At 42.6% G+C, this 18003-nt stretch overlaps 2 protein-coding genes across 6 annotated transcripts in view; one reads left to right on the top strand and one right to left on the bottom strand.

Moving 5' to 3' along the window:
* The window catches only part of LOC135171266 (zinc finger protein ush), a 72937-nt gene extending 57687 nt beyond the window's left edge, over positions 1 to 15250 (top strand). For all 5 annotated transcript variants that reach the window (XM_064137698.1, XM_064137696.1, XM_064137695.1 and 2 more), the window contains 3 exons: positions 10751 to 12732; positions 12847 to 13080; positions 13201 to 15250. In XM_064137698.1, the coding sequence (XP_063993768.1) occupies positions 11017 to 12732; positions 12847 to 13080; positions 13201 to 13668 (2418 nt within the window). In that variant the 5' untranslated portion in view covers positions 10751 to 11016 and the 3' untranslated portion in view covers positions 13669 to 15250. The remainder of the gene's footprint in view (positions 1 to 10750; positions 12733 to 12846; positions 13081 to 13200) is intronic.
* Positions 15251 to 15312: 62 nt separating this feature from the next.
* On the bottom strand, positions 15313 to 16961 carry LOC135171287 (probable RNA polymerase II nuclear localization protein SLC7A6OS). The gene is made up of 3 exons (XM_064137738.1): positions 16696 to 16961; positions 16359 to 16619; positions 15313 to 16221 (listed from the first exon to the last, which is right to left on the bottom strand). Exons 1-3 carry the CDS (start codon positions 16858 to 16860, stop codon positions 15760 to 15762), a joined length of 888 nt encoding a protein of 295 aa, XP_063993808.1. The 5' UTR covers positions 16861 to 16961; the 3' UTR covers positions 15313 to 15759.
* Between the last annotated feature and the right edge of the window lie 1042 nt (positions 16962 to 18003).

The raw sequence follows: 18003 nt of genomic DNA, 5'->3' as shown, positions 1-18003 counted from the left end.
GTATGCGACGCACGGTGGGCAGTAAAGTGGCCGGAGTCAAAGGGATCGTAATCGTGGGCTCAGAAGCGGACCGAGGGGGGAGGGGGGGAGAGGAAAGAATGGAAAAAAAACGAACTGCAAAAAAAAAAACGCGAGAGAATAATAATCTCTTCAGCGAGCTGGTCTAGGGGGAGGGAGTGGGAGAGGTAGCGTGATAACCCTTTCGTTATCGGTACAGTGGGGTCGTGAGGGGGAAAGAGGGGGGGGCTTGTGAGGGTACTGCAGCCCACGGGGGTGGCTGAGAGGTTAGCAGCGGCCCGGGCGATCCCAGACCACGATAATGACACGATTCCTGATAACTCGCCACTCTACGTTATAATACACAATTCTTTTCTCTCTTTCTCTACCACGACCGGAGCTTTTTCACGTTTTTTTTCTTCACATATATTAACCTCCTTCTTCTCCGTGGAAATGCATTTGCATCACAATGTCATCTAGATATTTTAATTTATATATTTTAATGAAGTTGAATGGAGCTGGGGATTTTAATGAACTCTCGAAGGTCTAATGAGTATTTTTCTTGAGTCGAATGTTTTTGTTTGTTTAAATATTCAGGTTGGAGAGGTATTTGTTGCTTACATATATCATAAACTGTGTGGAAATATCCAGAAAAATTCTGATGTCATCTCCAGACTTTTTTTCGATCTCAAAAATTTTTTTGTGTCATTTTTTTTGGGGGTAATCCAGCTGTCTTCATCTCTAGACTAAACCACCCTCCACCCCTCCTCGACCTTCACTCATCCAACCGCATTGTTATTTCAATGTGCATGAGTATATATCGCACAGAGGCGAGGAGAGAAGCTTTCCACGTTTCGTGGAAAGCTTTTGCGGCTGAGACTCGAACGCTGGACCGGGACGATAACGGCTGCTACCTATCTTGGCCACCGCAGGCTTTATTATAAACCCACCTCACCCAGGAGAATCGCCCACACCTTTCTCTCTCTCAACCGCCCTTTTCCCCAGCTTCCTAAACCCTTTTTTTTTTCACTGCGAGCAATTGAATACGTGGGACGTCATATTGTTCATCAGTTCGGGGGTGAAAGCCACATTGGGCGATTAATTTATTCGTCAATCGAGGGAAAAACTAAATTAAAAATTAATTGTTCATCAAATAATTTATTTGGGACAACAATTTTTCAATTTTCTGCGGAATTTATGAATTTTCTGAGACAATAACGTCAATGAAACTCATCAATTTCATTTCTGTCCTCACGAGTTGAGGAGATTAATTAAAAATTAATTATTAAACACCTGGAAAAGTGGGGGTGAGGCCCCATGATGATACAATTAATGGTGTCGTTGAGTGAGGACAGTTTTTCGAAATTTTTCATCCCATTTTCTACCGCAATGAAGTGGGGATGATCACTTGGATCAGATAACCCCCGAGACTCAGCGATAGGGGGATGAGACGAGGTGTTGCAATGAAAAAAAAAAACCCCTCCAACGAGGATGGTTGTGTGGCTGTTTATCGTGATGCCGTCTTGCTGGCCAGCTCCTCATTAGCCCGCTCCTCTCATCAATCACTCGTCCACGACCACCGACTTGAGCCCCTCATCGACTGACCATCGGCCAACGCACACGTCAGTGCGTCCCCATCCTCGGGAATTCGAGATCTCGTTCTCTCAATATTTCTTTCTTTTTTTTTTATCTTCTTCTTTTTCGGATGGCTCTTGTGTCCAAATATTTGGATCGTCGGGTGATACCGTAACCACCGAATCGATCATCATCTCCCCCCCGAGCCGAAGTCAATAAAAAAAAATTAAAATGTGAAAGTGATTTTTCATTTTTTAATTTTATTTCTGGAGTCGAGGGCGAAGGGGTGTGATATGAGGGGTTGTTTTTTGATTTTATGATCACGTGGGGAATCGTAAGAATTTTTTGATTTTAATTTAATGATTTTACGGTCACGTGAGGAAATAAAAAATTGAAAAATCATTTTTTTTTATGAATTATTGAGAATAAAAATTCATAAAAAAATTTGGTGAAGTAAAAATTGTCCAGTTTTTATGGCTCCATGGTCTTCTCCAAGGATTGCAATATTCACCAGGCGGTAGCATTCGAGGGAGAAGGGTTTTCAACTCCGGGGGTTTGTAGTGTGTGAGAGAGCCTGGCCAGCGGCGTTATCAGTAACCAAGAGGCGTTATCAGCTGAATGCAGCACTCCCTCCACTTCACCCCTTCTTCCAAAGCTCCCCCCCCTACCTCCCATCCCCTCACGAACCTAGACGACGCCTTGTGTGAATGTGTGTGTGTGTGTTGCTCTCTCTATCTTCCGAGGGGACTCCCTTGGGGAACCAAGAGAGCACCACCACTACCCGGGAGGTGAGATGGCTATAGAGAGTGCATCGCGCGATAACGAGCCAAGTTAAACAATATCGAGCTGCGGAGGGGGTGTCTCAGTTCACCGGAGGATTAAACTGTGACTCCCTCAACTTTAAACTCAATATTTTATGTTTGGAATTGAGAAAAAAAGGGGAAAATGTCCGGTAATTTTACGAGTATTTCTTCATTCGGAGAAAGTGAGTTTATCCTATCGCTCTCGGGCGCTCGAAAAAATTAATAATAATTAATAAATGACTGATTAATTAATAGTTTAATCTCTCATTTCTATTTTCCAATTCTACAAATTCCCCAGCACTAGCACAGACTCATAAAAATATTTCCTCACTGACTCACCCGTGAAAATCGTCGACTGATCGAGGGAGAGACTTCACCGTACAGCTGGTGGTTCTCCACCCGAAAATCCCAACGAAAGAATCCTTTTAGCGGCTTTACGAGGCCTCCGGCGAGACAACTTATCAGTCCCCCTCGGTTAAAAAAAAAAAATCCTCCCCGAAAAAGGAAAAAACAGTGAAAAACAAGCGCGAGGTAGGAGCCATGGACAACAGATACCAAAAAAGCCGTCATATTGAAAACCATAATTCGTCCAAGAGTGCACCAGGTACACGTGTATACCAACGTGTTTGGACATGCAATGACCGCTATCTCATCGCGTCACAATAAATACTGATTCTTGGAAAAAGGTGGAGGGTGGGGTATATGCAGCCGAGTCACTTATGCTCACTTATCCACAAACGCCTTCTTCTTTCCATTCTCCCGGAGGATGAAATAAAAAAAAATATATTATCAAAATAATTTTCTCTCTCGCTCCAACGCCTCCCTCAACCCCTCACTGCAGAGTATGCATTTTCTCCCGGGATGTACCTTCTCGCCCTATCGTCCAGTGATAACGTCCCCTCCTCCCCCTCACTTTCTCACTCAGTCTTTTCACGGGGAGTAATTATTTCCGATAGGCATATACCGATGGCCTCTGCCACTGATATCCACCGAGAGTACCTGTGGTTTATGCTCATACTTCCAATGGGTTACATTCCAAAGTACCATTTATCGTAGGGAGAGAAGGGGTAAATTATTCAATCGACGTGAGGGCTTTGACAGCCGTCGAGAGTAGCGGAGATTAATTTGAGAATTAAAAATAGGAAAAAGGATTTTATTGGGAGGGTGGGGTGAATTCTGGATTTATTTGCATAATTTTTAATTTTATTTGACATTACAATTTGTTTTATTGTTTTTTATGTTGATATGAAGTGATTAAAAGTCGTGGGGGTGGGGATTTTTTTATTAGGGCGGACATAACAAACTGCTGAGGAAAATATCTTCTTGAATGGCGTTAATAGAATAATTTTAGTTGACATTGCGATGTTATTTATGAGAATCCGGTGAAAAACCAGATGACAATAAATAATGCTTGCACAATGCGAGGGTTATTGCGTCTCCGTGACTTTCCAACAATTTGCCGTCATAAGTTGCGCCCGTTTGACGTAAGAATAACGCACTCAGGGGGACACTCGGTGTTTGTACACTCGCTGGGACAATTTATAACACATTAAAAAAAAAATGTCGCCATTTTTATGGACATTAAAAAATATTCCAGCGTCGTGAGGTTGCATTTAAACTACATTGAACATAAAAACGTGAATATAAACAAAGGGAATTAGTTGAATATCTTTGATGGGATAAAATAAATCAAAGCCCCAGTAACGAAGAAAATAAATTAACTTGTTACAAATTTTTTTCGTTCAATAAAATTGTCATTCACAATTCAGTTCATCACGTGAAAAAATTCTTTCAACTGAAAATTAAATTCCCAACTAATTCTCCACCGACGCTGGTAATTGCATTCAAACCAGAAAATCAATCGACTAAGAAAAACGTGAAAGGAATTCCCGGAATTTCCGTTATTTTTTTTTCGAAGATAAAAAAATAAAAATTCTCCACTGGACCTCCACCACACACAGACAAGTAGTCATGCCTCCGTTATCTCCAGCTCGCCATTCACGTGCCGTGATCTCTCCCTCCTTATCTATCGTAAAAACTTTGACTTTAGCCATGCGACAGGGATCATAATCGATGTTTTTTTTTTTTTTATCTCTCTTCTGCTCTCGAAGTGAGTGTGTGTCACTGTCGAAAGCTCTTTCACCTCGCTCACTCAACCAGGGGCTATCTTCAACGTTGATATAACACGCCTCCTCCACGCTTTCCTCATCTTCTCCACCCCCTCCCCCCGTCTTCACCCTCTTCGGTCGCTTGTGTTATCGATAGATATCATGGCCCTGGTAAAATATACCTTATCGCGAAAAGAAACTTTAGACCCGCGCTGGAGAGATGGAAGCGATGTGTGACATTGAAATTAATGATTACGGTACAATACGGGGGTTTAAAATTAAATTTTCGGGGGTTTTGGGTACAATTTTGAAGACTTGGGCCCTTACACAATCGTAATAATTATTGCAAGTTATTGCAACACTACCTGCATACATTTTAAACATTTATCCACTCGTAATAGCATAATAAACTTATTGGTAACAAAATACATAAAAAATTAATCGTCTGTTGGACATTAACAAATGATTTTTAGCCTTTCGAGTGTTTCACAATTTTTTACACAACAATTTTGTCATTTTCTCGCTCAAGTCAACCTCTGATTTTTGTCTGAACCTTCTGGGCCCTTCGCTCCCAAAATTCTTCTTGTCCATAAGAAAATTGATAAACAAATCTGATTGTCATCAACAACTAATTAATTCTCCCTTCCACTCCACGAATACCTCTCAAACATCTCGATGTTTTTGATATGTTGAATTGTTGATCGGAATGTGTGCACCAACGAGCGGTAGAATAACCCAAGCATTGAGACGTGAAGGAACAGAGTCGTTGGACAGAAGCCCACAGTGTCCTGGGCAATTATCGCCCCCTTCTCGGATATATACAGAACGAAGTCAGGCCTGACGTGCATACATTAAATTTCTTTTTCTCCCATTTATTTACCTTCGGTGGTGCTCCTCGCAAATTTTTTACTCTCATTCGTCCACTGGAGATCGGTCAGCTTCAGCCAAACTCCCCCCCCCCCTTCCTTTCATCCCCCTCCTGCCTCCACACTTCACCGCGAATGGCAAGACAACACGGTACAGACACGCCAGATTTCGTATCTGGTCCCCGCGTTCGGGACACCTCTCGCTCACCTTCCAGGGGCCTTATTGCGAGCTTCCAACTGTAACAACTTGGAACTCGAATGTCGCTCGGTTGGCGGGAGATTTTTATCAGCAATACCACCAGGCAACCAGCCGACTGCTCTTCTCTGATTCATCTTTGCTCTTTTACCTACTCCCACTTGAAATTTTTTTTTACCACTTTTTCTGGGGTTAGGGTGGATTACAGAGATGAATGTTGACTAAATTATTAATAATAGTTTTAACTGGTTCATGATTTTTGGAAATTGGGGGTCGACTTGTCTGGGAATTTTTTTTTTTCAAAATAAATGACTTCATCCCCTATCAAAAATTGTAAAATCATCATTAATAATTTTTAATCAGCGGAAAAACTAGTGCTGAGACACAGATAACGGGACGAGATGATGATAAAATATGAGAAGAATATCTAGAATGAAATGACGATGGTGGAGGGTAAGGTCGGGTGGTGGGAGGGTAACGAGGGCCAGAGGCTGGACGAATCAGATAGCGAAATGCAGGACCAGGGCCCGGGTTGAGATCACCCAGCGATAAACAGAATTTAATAACCTGCTAGGGGGTGAGGTGTGTGATAAAAGGGGGGGTTACAAGGCGGCAAGAGTGAAGGAGAGAGAGGGCAAACGTTACAGCAACACAAACCGGGGCTTTTCGACCGAGAGGGGTGAAAGGGAAGTGCAATAATATCGAGAGATATCGATCTTTAATTAGGCACGCAGCGCGGGAATGTGAGATTAGAATCGCCAGACGTTAGTTGAGCGAGTTTTGAACACTCCCTTATTTTTTTTCAAAATTTATTCTCACCTTTTTTCGGTATTTATTCAACCCCTTCTCTGCCTCCATGTCGAAGGTGAATTGTAAATTTAAATAATCGTTTTTAGTTGCAGTTTAAAGTCTTTTAAAATTATTCCTTTGATGAAAATTTCAATTTAACATAATAAGTAGTGGCGGTACGAGGGAGGGGAATGTTTTTATCTCATTGAAGTGTCTCGACAGTGTCAACTGGATTTTATCTCTTAATGACTACCCCATCTCGTGGCTTAATCGGTAACACGTATAAACCATCCTCGAAGCCACTGCATATTCAATGCGCACCACCACTGACACTCGTCTTCCATCGAATATTTCATTTTATTCGGATTCTCCTTAAAAAAAAAAAAACTTTTATTATTGATTATTCTGAGGAATGAATTTTTCAAGGGAGCTAGTGTCTGTCGTTGTCTTTCAATTTAAATCCAAGCACTATTCATCAATCTGTTTAATTAATTTAGTTGAGTACATTTTCCCAGGTCAAATCGTTGAATTCGATCTGGGAAAAAATTTCTTTGAGGAAATTTCCTTGAAAAAAATTATGAAAAATACCAGAGTCATTTTAAAATAATGTTGTCAACATTTATTAACGCGTATTCCACCGCACAATGTCCCAAGTAAATTTGTCTCTTCAACTTCTACTATTCCTTACCACTGGAGTCATACAAATGTGCGTCACCGACATGATGAACGAGGAATGCAATATTCCAGGGAGTATTCAAATGGCGTCGATCTACCGTGGGTCACAACGGGTTAATTCGATTCGTTTTATTCGAAGAAGCCCATGAACTACGTGTGCAATACCCCTGCTCCGTTTTATAATTCCCCCCCCCCCCAATCCCTCCCTCTACCACGATATTTTTTATAACGAGATGTACACGACGGAGAAGAGAGAAGAGGAGATAAGCGAATCCTTGCATCGTTTAACATCTGTATATGGTCGCCTCACGACCATAATAAAACTCAACACCTCGGGGGTGTACCTATTGTCATCACGAGACAATTAAAAAACACTTATAAACCTTCATGAATAAATTGTCACAATCGGCCATTCAAATGGGCATTAAAATTCTCGGGAAAATTATCCAGACAGTCATGACAAAGAAAGTGACTAAAAGATAATAATAATCCCCTCGTCGTTATTATTTTTCATATTACGACAAACCAAGGGATTTACGATTAAAGTTCCATTTACCGAACGAACAGGACAGGGAATATTCCATCATGGAATGCCCAGGAATGGCTGAGTGAAATTTCCAGATTTTTTTTTCATTCTCCAGATATTTTATCAGACTTTAAAATGAAAGCTGACTCACCCAAATCGCATCATTGGTTCTCGAGATATCAGCGATGAAAGACTCCCTTAGCTGGCAGTCAAAGAATTCGTATAATTTTTGGCACTTCCTTATCACTGACTTCTCCAGAATGATTCATCATCTCTCAATTGAAATTTACCACGATGAACAGCTTCTCCAGCTGGCAATCTAAAATAATCATACATCATTAAACCATATAAAACAAGACGTAAAACCATCAGCAATGCCGGTGGTTAGATTTCCATCAGCATTACCCTTGAACGAAAAAATCAACCTCCATCCGTACCTTTTATTCCAAGAACCAACTACCGTTTGACTCCGGACATTATTCATGAACCCACCTTCACTTCTTCATCAGGACTCCTTGATTCCAATCGAGAAACAATCATCCCAAGTGCACACACGTGTGCATCATCTCAGTTTAAAGGTACTCTACCAATGAAGACATCGTCATCTCGGTGTCCCCCAGGTCCTGGGCTTTCCAGTCAACCTGGTGGAAAGGTGGAAGGTTTAGATGAAGATGCTCCATTGCCAGCAGCACCAGCCATAAGCAAAACGACTGTTGATGCCAAAAAAAAAGCGCCTTCAAAACAAAACTACTGAAATGATCAAGAAAAAAAAAAGGTCGAGAAGAAGCTCGCCAAGTCTTGGACTGTTGAGCTCTCACTTAGCAGGAACGGTGTCACGATCGCTGGGGACGGCGCATTAGCATATCTCAGCGCGTGTAGAGCACAAGGCAAGAAGCCGAAGAACGAGGAGGAGAAATTCAAGATGAGGAGGAGGGCATATATACAACTAACCAGGGTCGTGCCTCCGTGAGAAGATTCACTCCTCTTCGTAGCTTTTTAAAACGTCTCGCGTGTGATTCCCCTCATACCCACCCCCCTCTACCCACTGTTAATTCACCTCTATTTTGAGCACCACGTCACGAGAAAGGATATCTGAGGTGGATTTACATAGACACTTCTTGCCTGTCATCGGGATGTGCATTAGAAGCACTTGAATCATTGATTCCCTGGAGTTTATCCAATTATTTCGCCTGATGAATTAGTCAGTGTCCAGCAGAGTTGGAGATAAGATTGCTTTACTTTTGTATAAATGTTGCTCATCGTCCTTCGACCCCTAATTCGTTATCTATTATCTGGAGGATATCAGGAAGCTCCTTGGTAACCACTGTCCTCTGACCAGAATCGATAGGTCTCCCCTTTTCGATATGATGACAGGACATCCTCTAATGTTGAACGATATGAAGGACCTGATTGTTTCATTCAAGATTTCTAATTATTCCAGGGCTGATGAATCGGTCAGGGCATGGGATAATCGAAGATAAGATCGGTTTGATTTTGTAGGAGCGTCGCCTATCGCCCTTCGAATCCTCATTCAATTGTCTTAGTTGGAAGATAACAGGAAGCTCCATTTCCTATCGATTGTATGAGGGAATTGTTGATAAGATTCCTTTCAACTGTCTACGATTTTTCTTTCCCATATGACATGATGGACTTTAAATAATGATTTATCATGGTAGGGAAAGGGCAGCAAAAAGCCTTCAACAACTCTTCTCCTGGACCCTATCACCTCTCTGATTGTCTCTTCGTTCATCGCTAGACGTACCAGACACTCAGTAATCCTGGACTTGCTGATCAATACCATTCAATTCCTCAAAATCCATAAAATTTGATGAGACAATTCCTTTCGTCCTCTTGTCAACCCCAACCCACCCCCCATCCCGCGTCAATCGATGTGTCGAAATACATAAATCCCAGTGAAATGAAAGAGCGTAGCCAGGAATGAGGAAGAGAGAAAAATGCCTGTATACGGTCCGACGCAGTATCGGTTCCGAGAAACTCTTATCAGCGTGTGGATATGTTAATGGCGTCCGTGTAACTCCCCTCCTCCCCTCCCCCCCTCCCTACCCTTTCATCCCTGCATCCCTTCTCTCTCGTTCCACTGCATTGAGATATATTGCTCACCCTCCACCACCTCACCATCGTGAAAGGGTGTATGTACTTGTTTTCCAAGCTCTCACTCACTCCAGCCCCCCCCCTCAACCCCTCAGCTGCTTCCATCGTATGAAGGGCGAGAGGGAGAGGGAATGGATCAGTTTGCATGCACATGCAATTAAGAATGGCCTCAGGGGCATTTAAACTCTGCTATGTGTCTCGGTTGTACACTTGTATTGGAGTTCAAATGCTGAACTGTGGGTCTCTAAACCGCTGGTGAGATCCATCGATGACTGCTTATTTACAGAGGCCAGGAACATGCCAACTACGGACCATGGGAGATCAGGAGAATGGATATGGACTAGGAAACGAGTATGGCTACATGTGTTTTAGGGTGGTGGATGGAGATGGTGAGGCGTTTGGAGAAATCATGGAGGGTAGAGGACAATCTCTCTGGGGATCATTTCGGACCTTTAACGGTTGACAATTAAAAGCATTTGGTGAATTGCTGGGGTCTGTCTGATTGACGATGAAGGTCTTCATTGTCAACTCTTGCTTTGTGTTGATCAGTGTCTCTCATATTCAGGGAATACAAGGGGATCAGCTTTAATTATGGAGACTCATTTGGAATTAATTTCAATCCATATTTTTTTCGCATTTAAAATCGCTGGGGATCAGCAAAAAATTTGGCAGTCAATGGGTTTTAAGACAAATTGATTGACTTATCCTATCTATTTTTGAAGATCGTCTTTGCGATTAGTTTTATCACTCACGAGCTGAACATCTAGGGGAGTTTTCGAAGGGCTATGAAATAGTTGAGCGTAGGGACATGCGTATGGTGAAGTGAGAATTCATAGAGTGGGGAGAAGCTAGACAGGGGTGGGGAGAATACCCCGGGTAGGGATGAGACTGATGGAAGATGAAAATGATCATTGGGGATCTGAGCGTCTACCACTCCGGATCTCCAAGTTTTTCCAACTTTCTCGGTGTCCATATCCCCTCATCGATTATGATTCTCTCCCGGGAGTTGACGGTGCCTCAGAGAACGGACAAATGTAATCTAATAGTCATCCACAGGGATCACCGATCCCCTTGTTAACTAATTTAATTTATTTCGGTTTTAGGGGAAGATGAGGAATGGAGCGACTCCGAGAAGACACCGTCGGTGAGCAGTGGAGTGGACGGTCCTGGCTCGGCTGTATCCAGTCCAGCGCCGTTGAACCTGGAGGAGGACAACAGCCTGCCACCACCCCCAAGACTGACAATCCCCCAGAATCTACTGGGGAACAGCAATCCTGAAGACTTTCGTTTTCGTCTGTCAACCCTCACTGACGATGCAAGAAAACGTATCAACAGTTTTGCTGAGGACTTTGAGAGTCTCAAACGGGGAATGAAATCACGAAGCAGCAGAGACACTTCGAAGCCAGTGCGTCCCGACCCAAAGACAAGTTCACCCTCACCGAAGGAAATCGATCATCGCCCGTTGCGACGAAGAGACACTCGTAGATCCTCAGATGAGTCAATTCGTTCAGAGGATCCAGAACCGAAGAAACTCCGTCTCGATGACGACTGCATTCCTCGGCTACGATTAAATGCCAGCCTGGCCACTGATCCAGCCCTTCGTCCAGCAACTGTAGCAGCCCTCACCATCAAACCCGACAGCATATCACCCCCGGAGCCCCGAGCAGAGCCAACTCCACCTCTTCCCCCGGGTCTTCAGAACGCGATAGCCGCCGGTCGTCTCTTCGTTCTACCAACCGATGGAAAGGAATCCATAACAGTCGAGCCATCTCGTCCAATACCACTGATATGTCCACCCTGTGGCATAAGGTTCTCCTCAGCGAGTACCCTCGAGGCCCACCGGACCTTCTACTGCGCCCACCGACCCCGAATTGACGATGAAAGTGCCAACGATGATGACGATGAAAAATCTACAAAATTTGAAGTGCGAAAAGCTTACGCCTGTCCCCACTGCTCGTACTCAGCCGACAAGAAGGTCTCCCTCAATCGTCACATGAGGATGCACGCCTCATCCCCAGCACCCGCACCCCCAGCTCCATCACCAACAATTCAAACAGCCCCAACTCCAGTTATAACCAACAACACAACGTCAAATGGTTCGTTGAACGAAGAGGCCGAGCGTTACTGTCGAAATTGTGACATCAGATTCAGTTCTCTGGAGACTTATCGGGCCCACAAGACTCACTACTGCAGCACCAGGCACGTCGTCAAGGATACACCGACACCAGTTTCATCAGCAAAAGGCTCACCACCAGCAAGCTCAAGCCCTGGGGACTCACCACCACCACAGCCCTGTCTAGCTCTGCCAACCAATCCCATCCTCATCGTTCCATGCTCTCTCCTGAGGGGCGCCTCGGTCCTAGCAGCTCCTTCACTACCCGCCCCTGACACCGCTTGCTTCCTCCTGCCAAATGGTTCCCTCCAGCCCATGACCAGAGGACTCACCGCCAACTCGACGGAGAGCCCGCAGGTGTTGAGGGTCGCTAACAAGAGGGCGACTCCTGCCAGTGTACCACCAGCACCTGTTACACCGACATCACCATCATCCACAGGGTCATTCCCATTGGATCTCAGCATGAGACGTTCTCCAGTACATCAGGATGAGAAGGAGAACAGGGTGTCACCTGCGCCCTCATCACTCCCCGCACCAGCTGGCAGTCCCAGATCTCGGGGAAGTGTCAGTCCGAGAACTAGGTCACTACCATCGAGTCAGAGCTCATCGGTAGTCGGTGCTGTACCACCCACAGAACTCGCTCTCAGGCTTGCCGAACTACCCCCACCTCCTGTACCCAGTGTTCCTGGTGTACTTGTCAAACAGGGGGTTAGCAGGTGTAAAGAGTGCAATATTGTATTCTGCAGGCATGAGAACTTTGTTGCACATAAGAAGCATTACTGTCAGGCCAGGGAGAATACTGTTTCTAGTCCACCACCTACTGGTACACCTTCTCCACCACTTGTTCAGCTTATTTGTGCTGCTTGTGGAATTAAATTTGCTTCGATGGATAATTTGGTGGCTCACCAGGCTTTCTACTGTCCGAAGAGACCTGAGAATCAGGAACATCATACCAGGTGTCCAAAGTGCAAGGTAGGAAAGCCATATTCTTTCGAATCTGAAGGATTTTAATTGCAAAAAATCCGTCAGGAACGTTGATGGACCCACACACAGTGGTAAAAGACATTTTCTTGTTTCTATTTCCAGACGATGATTGAGGCGGGCAGTACGCACACGTGCTCGAGTGGCCCGACAGGTGGGTGGAGGTGTCCAGTTTGTGGTGCTGTTAGTCCGACAGCAGGCGCCGCCCAGCGTCACATGGATGCTCATCAAGGTGTCAAAGCATTCAGGTGTACGATATGTCGGTACAAAGGGAATACACTCCGGGGAATGAGGACACATATCAGAATGCATTTTGAAAAACGAGGAGCTGATCTTCAGGTTTGAACAGCATTTTAATAATATTTTATGAATCAATACGAAAACATGAAAAAAAAAATCATCTTCTCTGCTCTCTCATTTTTTCCAATGATCCTCAATGTTTCTTCCCCCAATCTCCAGGAGGAAAATTACATTACATGTGTACTGGACGACGATGCAACAGTACCAACACCCGAGCCAGCTCCAGCAACAACCCCTGAGGAAATTTCCACGGAAGTACAAGTGAATGGCAAAAGTGAAACACGAAAGAGCCCACTTCCAACATTACCAGCATTACCACCACCTCCACCACCGCCGGTACAGCAGTCAACGACACCCACTGCTGGTGGTAAAGTCAAACAGGAGAGGGAGGAAACACCACCACCGGAGGAGAGCCTTAATCCGAACAAAACAGGACCGAGATATTGTCGCTCTTGTGACATAACTTTCAATTACCTTAGCTCATTTATCGCACACAAAAAATTCTACTGCTCCAGTCACGCTGGTGAAGCTAGTAACAATAATAATAATTCAAACAGTAATAATAATAATTCGAATAGCCACACTACGACGAGCCCTTCGACCAGGACCGAGGCTTCGGTACTTTAAATTTTTACGTCGTGTTGAGCTGGACAAGTGCAATATCAGACATTGAATTAAATTATTTTGGGCTGCGATGAACTGTTTTACTGGTTTTTAAAAATTTAATTGATTGATTATTATTGTGTTTATGTCAATTGATGGGCTTGGGACTGCAATTGTTTGTAATTAGTGCTTGAAGTTGCACTTTGTTCAGCCTCCACAGGACAAACATTAAATTCTGCGATTGAGTGGAGTGAAGAAATCCCCTGGGGCATAAATTACCATTTTTTCACTTCACTCGAAGGAGGAGAATTTTTTTAAACAATACGAAATCGATGGTGATATTTCACTGATCGAGCAACCATAGGACTGTTAATTGTTGCCAGTTTATAATACGTCAGAACTAATTTTCTTAGTGAAAAGATATATATTGCGTGATTTTCATTGATTTTTTTTGTTGAATCCAGGGAATTGTTCGTACTTATAAGTGAAAACTATGAGAATCTGTAAATATAGGGGGAGAATTGTGAATTGAGCAGATGAGCGTGACGTGGAGATTGCAGGGTTAATCGATCAAATCGTCCTGTACATAAAATTAATGCAACTATTGATACGTATGACGGTTACATACGATTACGAGGGGGCAACGGGGAGGTTCCAGTTTACTTTTCTTCTCCCAGAGGTGGTTTTAATTCTACCCAATGACGGGGTATGCAATCTCATGACTTTCGAAATAATCTCGTAGGTAGTTTTAGATTTATCAATCGTCATACCCAAAACAAATTGGAATTTTAAAATCACTGAAGACGTTGGAAAAATCGTAGTAATGGACGACGTGAGTGTATAATGTTGTACAGTAGAGGGAAAAATCGAGTAGAGTATTACCACTTTAACGAGACAAAATGCGTATGATAATGATCCTGTAATGATACCAATCTCAGCTTGTGAATCTGTTAAGTTACGTTGCAATATAACATTTAATATATTATATAAATATAAATAAATTTAGTTTGCGCTCGCAATATATACTGTCTGAAGTTTCCATGGGCAAGTGAAATATGTTAGAATTATGTCTACTTTTTTTTCATGAAACTTTCATCCTTTATCAATTTTTGCAATAAAAAAAAATCATGCAAGAAGCCAATTGCCTTGCGAGAATGACTGACAGTTCAACATAAAAAAGAATCAGTTACAAAAACATTTTTAATTGGAGTGTCTGTGATCTGAGTGCAACAACTGTCTGTGAACTTGCCCAGAGCATTTAATCACCGAAATTGTAATCGAATAGTTAATGCATTAAATAATAATCTCGGATTGTGGCTTAGGCGAGCGCACACAATGTGTATAAATTAGAGTTAAGGCCAGTGTTACATGTATACGCAGTGTACTCATATCATATGGTAAAAATGATGGATAATATTTCATTGATGAGAGAAATGAAAAATTTTTTTGAGCGCAATTTTAATGAAATAATGTTACTGTTCCTTGGGTATTTTCGTTGCACGTCCAGTTGAGACTGTGCTCACACTTTCTTTTCCTTTTTTTTATTATGAATGAATTGTGGAAATCATGAATAAACGCTCTGTGATTACATTGATGATTTTGACAATTATCTATGTTGGAATTAATTGTACACGTTAATTTCATGGATAGAAGACGAAAACCAATGAATTGTTGAATGCAAAACTTAATTTTATTTACAAAACGTGTCCTCTAGGGTTTGGCATACGATATTTGCGTGAAATGGCACTTTTTTCATAACTTGAAATGCCCTAACTATTTATGGTTTATCCAGCAACTTCATAAATACATCTTCTTCATCATTATTCTTACAAGGTTAGTAGGAAAATAAAAAATAATTTTTTTTCGATTCCGCGTCAATTCAACACACGCAAATATCAATCCAAAAAATTCAACATTCTTTAGAATCAATAAATATTGGCTGTGGACGTACGAAGCGAGTTATTGCATAATTTCTCGGTGAAAAAAATGTATAAAATAACAAAATTCGCAGAGCAAGAATCGTAATTAATTCCAAAGACTGTCGACAAGTCAGTTGAATGTGTGTTGAATTTCCACGTGTTGAAATAACTAGTAACCTTTTACCTTCAGTAAAAATTAATGATTATTGTACTCTTCCTCATCACCAGGGTCTTCAATGCAGACCTCACTATAATCACTCAAATCACTGTCATCCTCACCGAGTTCTTCCTTGATCCTCGCTTTGTACTTCGCGTATTTGTAACCGTAATTATCCACGTCGTCCTCATTAACAGCGTAAACGAAATCGTCGTCAGTGGACAGATCAGAATCATCACCATCGAGTTTCAACCTTGACACAGCTGCTCTCATGTCGTCCTCGTTAATGGAATTATCGGAGTGCTCAGAATCCGGATACTCGTTCCTCCAGTTTGACTCGCAGTTCGAGTCCTCGGACTCCCCGGCATCAGACTTGTGAGCTTGATCTCTGTAATTGTCGAAGACAAGTTCCTGATCCAGTGAATGAATGGAAATGTCATTGCCAGGTTCGAGTTTCTCCTTTGTTTGAGTGTAGTATAAATCGTAAACGTATTCGGTTCCCTGGAATTATTTATTATTTCAATTTTATTCAAGTGCAAAAAATGCTTTGATTTTTTTTGAAGTTTTATCTCTCGAGCCTCATTTGATATTAAATTTCTGGACCTTTAACAACAATTTGGCTGCTTTTATAAACTTACCAGGGCACTAGAAAATTGTTTACTTCGACACGAGACTGAATCCTCCACGTCAATGACAGTCATTCCACTCTCATCAACTTCTTCGATTGCTGGACCCCCCAGAGATCTATAGCAGTTGACAACCCTGTATCGACCCTCCCTGGACTTCTCCAATCTTTTAGCCCTCGATTTAGTCGTGACGTCAACATTGTGTTGTTTATAATTAGCTTGCAACTCTTCCTTGCTCAATGTTTTGGTTAAGTGGTGGGTCAAGTCCTCGTCCTGACAAAAAATATCAATTCACAATTAAATTATTCTGCAAAACTGCTTGGGAGGAAAAGCAATCGAAGGTAAATACCTGAGTCTGAACAGTTCCAGCGAATTTAACAACTGCAGTGAGTGGTTCCAATTTGTCAGGGCCAACAGCCTCTGATTCTTCCACTTTTCTTTTTTTGCAGGCGATGAGGAGGGCGTCGCAAGGCTCGTCGCCTTTTCGACGTTTGATACGTAGTACTGTCGACATTTTGTACTTCAGGAGTTTCCTTTCTTGGAGACGAATGTCGTGAGACCGTTGTTGACGATTGTCCGTTCAAATCGCACTTATTTGAAGGTTATGTACTAAATCGTATTTGGCATGCTCCGTAGTAGTAGTTGTGCGAGGGAGTTGCGCATAAAACTCTCATAAAAAAAATGTTCTTTCTTCCTTTATATACAATAAAATTGTAATGAACATTGTCTGCGCCGGGTGGCGCAGGCGGTAGAGACCCTCTGACCCTTTAAGAATAAATTCTCGGGGTTCGATTCCCTCAATTACAATTTTTTTTTTTTCTGAAAAAATGGTTTTTAATTTTTTTTTTTTGCTTCTGGGCCTTGGGGGCACCCAGGGGAACCTCCAACGCCAGGAAATTCCCCTCCCGGACGCGTAGATCACCCCCCAGGCGCCGTAATAGGTACAAAAAAGAGAAAAACCGGCGTAAGACCTGTAATTTCACTAGGAAAAAAAAGAAAATATTCTTTCTCACTCCTTGACATCCCTAGGGAAACGTAGACACCCGGGGAATGACGGTTTTGCAATAAAACATGCAAATCACCAAAAAAATGCTCCTTCTTCCTTTATATATAATAAAATTGCAGCAAGATTAGCTTGCGCCGAGTGGCGCAGGCGGTAGAGCGCCGGCTTGTCAAATAAATGACTGGGGTTCGATTCTCGCCTGTATAGATTTTTTTTTTCTGAAATATTGGTTTAAAATTTTTTTTTTTGCTTCTGGGCCTTGGGGGCACTCAGGGGAACCTCCAACGCCAGGAAATTCCCCTCCCGGACGCGTAGATCACCCCCAGGCGCTATAAAACGTACAAAAAAATAAAAAGATCGGGGTAAAACTTGTAATTTTTGTAGGAAAAAAATAAAACTATTTTTTCTCACTCCGTACCATCCCTAGGGGTGCGTAGGCACCCAGGGGATGATCATTTTTATGCAAATTTCTCGTTATTCAATTTTTTTTCCCCAAAAAAAATGGTTTTTAATTTTTTTCGGGGGGTTCCGGGCGTTGCCGCCAAGTTTGGCCACCGGAAGTGCATTATACTAGCCTCCCCGGACCCGAAAATAATTTTTTTAGCCAATCGATTTTTTTGGCAAAAATGGAAAGGGGTTAGCCTTCAATTTTTT

The sequence above is a fragment of the Diachasmimorpha longicaudata genome, chromosome 19 (genome assembly GCF_034640455.1).
Source record: "Diachasmimorpha longicaudata isolate KC_UGA_2023 chromosome 19, iyDiaLong2, whole genome shotgun sequence".
NCBI classification, from domain to species: domain Eukaryota; kingdom Metazoa; phylum Arthropoda; class Insecta; order Hymenoptera; family Braconidae; genus Diachasmimorpha; species Diachasmimorpha longicaudata.
This window is presented reverse-complemented; position numbering and strand designations above follow the sequence as displayed.

Excerpts from the sequence above, each read along its gene's own strand:
- LOC135171287 (XM_064137738.1), bottom strand. The coding sequence starts at position 16,860 with ATGTCGACAGTACTACGTATCAAACGTCGAAAAGGCGACGAGCCTTGC. Across the intron at positions 16,620-16,695 it reads CTGGAACTGTTCAGACTCAG|GACGAGGACTTGACCCACCA; the intron begins GTATTTACCTTC and ends ATTTTTTGTCAG. Across the intron at positions 16,222-16,358 it reads AACAATTTTCTAGTGCCCTG|GGAACCGAATACGTTTACGA; the intron begins GTAAGTTTATAA and ends AAATAATTCCAG.